Below are 6,000 nucleotides of genomic sequence, written 5' to 3'. Positions count from 1 at the left end.
CTCCACACACTCTATAGTCTGAACTGGGAGAGGAACCAAACCAACAATATATATATATATATATATATATATTTTACATCTAGAGACACTTGTGTCATGTTGGGGTTATTCTACCAGTCAACAGGTACCGATTTTCTTTCACAGTTTATATCACCATCAGGCCATGAGGGCCAATGTCTTGGGAATTGTGCCCAATCATGGTCAAATTAAGGTGGCAATTTTGCTTGTTTATCATGAAGCTCACATGATAGTCAACTCATTTTGATTTGGACAGGCCCATGTGACCCCTACTGCTGGCAATATAAAATGACCATATCCAGACTCTTGCCCATCAGGACACAAGCTGTTGGAGCACAATAAGAGTTCCTTTGGGGGATCTAGGACCACATGTATTTACCTCAAAACTTCATTGTCTGTTTAGTGCAGGATATCTTTAGAGGAAATAATTCAAACCCCGGGACATTTCTTGAATGGTTTGAATTTGGCAGATAAAAAAATACAAATACATGTTTGATGTCCTAATAAGCACAACAACATGTGAGCAAACAGTAAAAACAGCCAGGACACGAACATTGAAAAGTAAATCGGAAACAGTCGTTCAGTTTATCACAACATAATAATATGTGGAAACGTACAGTACGAACAAAGTGCTCCATCTACCCAAACGTTCAGTTATCGCTGCTACTACACTGCAACATTCCATTCATATATTTTACAGAGGGGTTAAGTGCAGGTCATTGAGGAGGAAAATAGCTTTCTACAGCTGAAACGTGGCAGTTGTCTGGGACATGGCGTTGTAGACGAACGTGTTGTTGAAGGGAACAAACTGACGAGTGATGAGTTTGATGGCCTCTTGTGCAGCAGAACCTAAGGAAACGCATTGAGAGCATATTGAAGACGGTACATTTGCACCAACTCCCAAGAAAACAAAAATGTTTACCCACAACAGAATAGCATGAGGATCCTAGACCATAATAGGATCCAAGTCCTGTAGAACTCACCTCCCAAAAAAGATGCCACTGTGTGTGGCTCAGCAGCACCGTAGCGACAGCTGTCGAAGAGCAAAGTGAAATGACATGTAGATTATTAAATCATGTTCCTCTCCTTGATTGATAACCTCTTATAGTCATTTTACGGTTCATGGAAATACTGCGGCAAAATTACAACTATGAAACACAAAAAAACTGTAGTGAGGTTTTGCAGTGGGCTGTATGTCTCATGAATTGTTAAAATGACCATCGTCTCTGCACAGAACAGCTGACTGGACACTACGCACAAAACGTACAACTCGTGGATGTAGTCATCCTTCACACTGACGTTGAGGCCGTACTCCTGCAGAAGGCTGTTCACACACAGCTTCAACTTGCTAATGTCTTCTTCTACTTGGTAATTGTAGACACCTTCAACAAAAAAAAAAGAGGAAAAAAAACATATCACCTGTCTGGAGATGGGCAGGTTAACATGGCAGAACACCATTTCGTTCTGCTGTGGTGTGACAAAACAGTTGTGTTGAGGGGGCAGAGCTACGCCAGCCGAGCCATACCTGGGTAGCGGGAGTGCTGCTGATAGAAACGGTCCACAGAGCGCAACATAAGGTACAACACCATCTCCCCATCTGCACCGTCCATGGAGCAGGCTGGAGAGAGAGAGCAGCATCTTAGTACACACTACCAACACACATTATTATTATTTTTTTTTAAAGGGACGCAAAAGCGAAACAAAAAAAGGCCAAATCAAGGAGGGAGTCTGTACGGTGTTGGACTTACTGATCGCATCTTTATTGACCGTCTCCACGCTGTATTCTTCAGCCAGAGACCTGCAGCGCACCACCCTCAGGAAGGCAGCGTTCTTGCCTGCAGACCGAAACACACAGCACAGCCACGAGGGCTCAACCTACTGCAGTGTTCCCTTTCATCATGGGTTCATCAAAGTGCAGCCACACTATTGTATGGCAAACATGACGCTTTGAGTTATTGTTCAATGAGTTAAGAGTATTCAATTTACATTCCTGCCATATTATACGTCCTCTTCACGTTATATATGATTGCTTGTGTGCTCGTCAGAATACTCACAGAATAGTTTGATGTCCTGCTCAGATATGCTCCCTGAGGGCTTTGGCAAGGGGAAAAAAAGACAAAGAAATCAACCCCCATTTAGCTAGATAATATCAGGAATCAAACCTTATTTTACAATCTATCAAAAAGGTAATAAAATGTTGATACTAATGCAGCACTACTGCTACATAAGTATTACTGCAGGAGAGTTATTATGCGTTTTTGACATTACATGAGATGAAATATCCCCGAGACTGCAGAATAAGGTCCACATACCTTTCCAACAGACTGCAGGAGAGACTCTACATGCTTAGACACGACAGAAGCATCTTGCATTGCCTTCTCTCTATAACTGAAAACATATACCTGCATTAATGCCTAGGTCAGAACTATGATGATTATGCCAGCAAAAAGCATACCTCGTGGAAATAAGGTTAAGGCCCAGTCAATCGTAAACAGTGGGAATCGCAGCGTCATATGGTTTGGCACATACAATTCTACCATTTAGCTATGGACATTGGATTTTTATGCAATGACTGTCCTCTCCACGATATGCCCCAACTCAAAAGCACCTGTGCTCGCTATTAACCCAAAGCAAATCATTGACTTTTAAAATGAAAATCGGGGGCTGGCTACTTGCTATATACATGAATAATATAATCATGACTCCCTACACATTCTGGAGGTTGATGAACTTCTCTGAGTCCGCAATCATGTCTGGAATGGAGCCACGTACAGGTAGGTTTCCGCCGCCGTCGTTCTGCACAAACTCCCTCACTGCTCGCGTCATCACCCAGAAGGCTGGAGTCTGCGTATAGCAGAGAAAGACAGAACAACAGTCAGCCACGTATTAAACATACAAATAAATCCTTCACGGGATGCTTCAATCATGGCCTGAGTAGACGTGTCATGTTTTGAGTAACCTGTGATGTAATGGCATTGCATTGCTCTCCATTGAAGAGGTCGTCAACGCCGCTCGAAATCTACAAAGATGTGAGAGGAGTTAGAAAAGTTGACAGAGTAGCAACTTCCAGTGGTCTCATGCAACCAGCAACACGGATTAACATAATAAAGCTGAAAGGAGTGTGGGGGGGGGGGGGTGAGGTATGAGAAGAGCTACCTTGGTTGGGTTAAGGGCTGTGTTGACGTTCTTGATGGCCTCCTCAAAGTTCTCCTCAACCTCGGGAGTTCCCTTCTCATTCTTCAGGATTCCTAAAGAAACCAAGTATCATGAGAACACAAACCATTTACAGAGGCATAATCTGGATAAGATAGTGTCTGTAGACAACTAAAATGAGGTGAAAATGTAAATGACAAATTTAAGTCAAGAAAAATCTGTCAAGTGAAATACCTTGCCGAATAAGCTGTTTGAAGGCCTCCTTCTCTTTGTAGTTCTTCGGTAACTGAAAATTGTGCTAGAAAAAAAAATGTATTCTTTGTCAGCGCTCTTGTACATCATAGGGTGCTGTAGAATGTGCCTTTGATTGTTGGTCACAGAAGTATTACCTCACTGAACCACTTTTCTAGGTATTTGGCAACAATGATGATCCATGGTGTATGACCGTGATCCTGCAGAACACAAGAGCATAAGAAAATACATGAACCAGGGAGGACCAAATTGCAACAGTGGCCTAAAGAAAACGGCCAACAAACATGGACGACAGCCCAAACACACCTTCTTCCCCATTCCCTCCAAGTCGTAGGACTGGATGTGGCTCTTGAGTTCTGCAAAAGGTTGGTCAAGCCTCAGGTCTTCCAAGGCATTGTCTGGATGAGACTCAATCACTAGAGGGAGTGATCGCAAACAACTTGTTTGAGTGTTTGAGATTAACTGCAAGAGAACAGTGCTTGTCACCATTACTACAGATTCAGCAATACAAGCATGACTCACAAGGTGTACTATACCTGTGTGCTCCTTCACTACTAGCCTCATGTAACCGACGAGGCCATACGTTCTACACACCAGGAAAGGTACGTTTGCATTCCACAACACCGACCCCAGCCTCAAACAAGTGCTGTGAAAATAAAATGTAAAAAATAATTTACATGACAAGAGAATGTTTTCATACTTGATGTTACTTTGTATGACTATCATAAATATCAAATAAAAATCTTTGTATAGAAATGTATGTTGATAGATAAATGTGTAGGAATATGAGGATGAATCACACCTTTCTGGCAGCTGGACACCAATCACCAGGGTAAACCTGTGGAAGAACTCTGGGTCGTTGTCCAAGAGCTTGTCTGGGCTCTATAATGGAAAATGAAAGACCAGATCAAAATAAGACAAACAAACAAGACTTGTATCTGCTATAAGTGCCCTGCTTGTTATAGAACACTCAGCAATCAATACAATCAACGTGCACTTTGTGGACAGTGAGACATCAACAGCTACTGAACTGGTGCAGCGTTACAGTAAAGTCACACCTGGATTGGAATTAACACAGATCTAACTCAATACCCTGAGGATTCTGAAGTCAAATCTAGGCTTTTGTTTTTCTGACAATATGACAAAATCTGTGCCAGGGAAAGCCCTCTTCATGGAGAACTGCTGAACTGCTCATAGTTGAAAACAAACCTCCTCCACAAAGTTGCCAGATACATCAGTGTTCAGCTCCTGTAGCAGCTCTGTGGCAGCCTGGGCTCGATTCTGGAAAACCACATCATCTCAGATGACTTGTTATGACATTATGCATGCAGGTAGAGCTGAGATATTGATAGAGTAGAATATCATTAGGTTATAATCGCTTACCCTTCCTATGCTGTTGTTGCTAAGAAAAAAGCTGAGTAGAAAATAAACGTTAATTGAAGGTAAAGACAGTATATTGCAGAAAACATTTTAAGATCAAAAGGGCATCAATGAGGTGATAACACTAAGCCTATCACTTTCATACTTATTCCCGACGTCTTCCCCGGAGACTTTGTGTCCATCGACAATAGTGAATGCTCCAATGCCTGATGAAGAGAGCAACTAGCTTAGGTAGGCTAGCCTATCATGGATGGCGCATTCCCTTAGAGCAATGTTTTCCACTCCTGGTCATCGGTATTTTCTAGAATCAAATATTGAAATATTTACCTGGAAGCACAAGGTTCTTGAGTATTTCAGTCCCGGATGCAGTGGAATTGATCAGGCATACGTGTGCATTTTCAAGTTCTTCTTGGCCATGGTCTCCCCACAATCTGAAATGGATAACAGGCCATCATGTCAACGACCATGTTGTCAATCTCCAATGCCTTGTTATTTAGCTGTTATCTCATCTGGTATGGTAAATAGATGAGAACAAGGAAACCTTTTTGAGATTCAGTCAGTAAACGACACCAATCCTGGCTGGTGTTGTTGATAGTAAATGACGAGGCTAGAAGCTAACTAGCAGATAGCTACTAGCTGACTGTAATAGTACAGCTAGCTAGCTAGTATATCAGTGAAGACTAGCTACAGTAGCTAGCTATTATAATTGTAAAGCATGATAGTTCGCTAGCTGGCCGAGTTAACGTTAGCCCAAGAGAATAGACTATCAAGCATAAAGAGTTAACGTTACTGGACTTGCTACGTTAGCTAGCTGCAGTTTGTCAGTGGATATATATCTAACTCGTGCAACGATATACGTTTAACAAATAATTGTACAATTTACACATGATTTCTATCCTTACATACCTCAATTGTCTATCGTATTTCTGCTCTTTAGCAGTTTTAGTCGCTGCCATGGTCCGCTTGGAGAAGAATCCCACCAGTTAATTTGATAGCTCTATTCGCTGATTCGATAGAGAGACAAGTGGGTGAACGCAGTTGTAAATTCAAAGGTGCACTTTCGATTTAACGACAGTTGACCACCAGATGGAGTAATAGAGAGTATTCAATCGATTCAAACCTGCGCAAAATGTTATTAATTATTTCTGCCACAGTTGTCACCACCCATTCAAACGAATCAGGGAATTTGATTTACAA

At 41.9% G+C, this 6,000-nt stretch overlaps 1 protein-coding gene across 2 annotated transcripts; it reads right to left on the bottom strand.

Annotated features, from left to right (window-relative positions):
* Positions 1-572: 572 nt before the first annotated feature.
* LOC112232237 (NEDD8-activating enzyme E1 regulatory subunit) lies at positions 573-5,890 on the bottom strand. 2 transcript variants are annotated; one of them, XM_024399062.2, is made up of 20 exons: positions 5,710-5,890; positions 5,131-5,234; positions 4,949-5,009; positions 4,807-4,837; positions 4,633-4,704; positions 4,226-4,305; positions 3,960-4,069; positions 3,730-3,839; positions 3,561-3,623; positions 3,406-3,469; positions 3,175-3,266; positions 2,978-3,037; positions 2,729-2,862; positions 2,331-2,406; positions 2,073-2,112; positions 1,767-1,853; positions 1,544-1,636; positions 1,277-1,400; positions 1,002-1,051; positions 573-867 (listed from the first exon to the last, which is right to left on the bottom strand). In XM_024399062.2, exons 1-20 carry the CDS (start codon positions 5,757-5,759, stop codon positions 758-760), a joined length of 1,611 nt encoding a protein of 536 aa, XP_024254830.1. In that variant the 5' UTR covers positions 5,760-5,890; the 3' UTR covers positions 573-757. The 2 variants fall into 2 exon arrangements, with proteins under 2 accessions (XP_024254830.1, XP_024254831.1); XM_024399063.2 differs by having other exon boundaries at positions 1,286-1,400; positions 5,710-5,886.
* Between the last annotated feature and the right edge of the window lie 110 nt (positions 5,891-6,000).

This window comes from Oncorhynchus tshawytscha, linkage group LG12 (assembly GCF_018296145.1).
Source record: "Oncorhynchus tshawytscha isolate Ot180627B linkage group LG12, Otsh_v2.0, whole genome shotgun sequence".
Lineage (NCBI taxonomy): Eukaryota > Metazoa > Chordata > Actinopteri > Salmoniformes > Salmonidae > Oncorhynchus > Oncorhynchus tshawytscha.
This window is presented reverse-complemented; position numbering and strand designations above follow the sequence as displayed.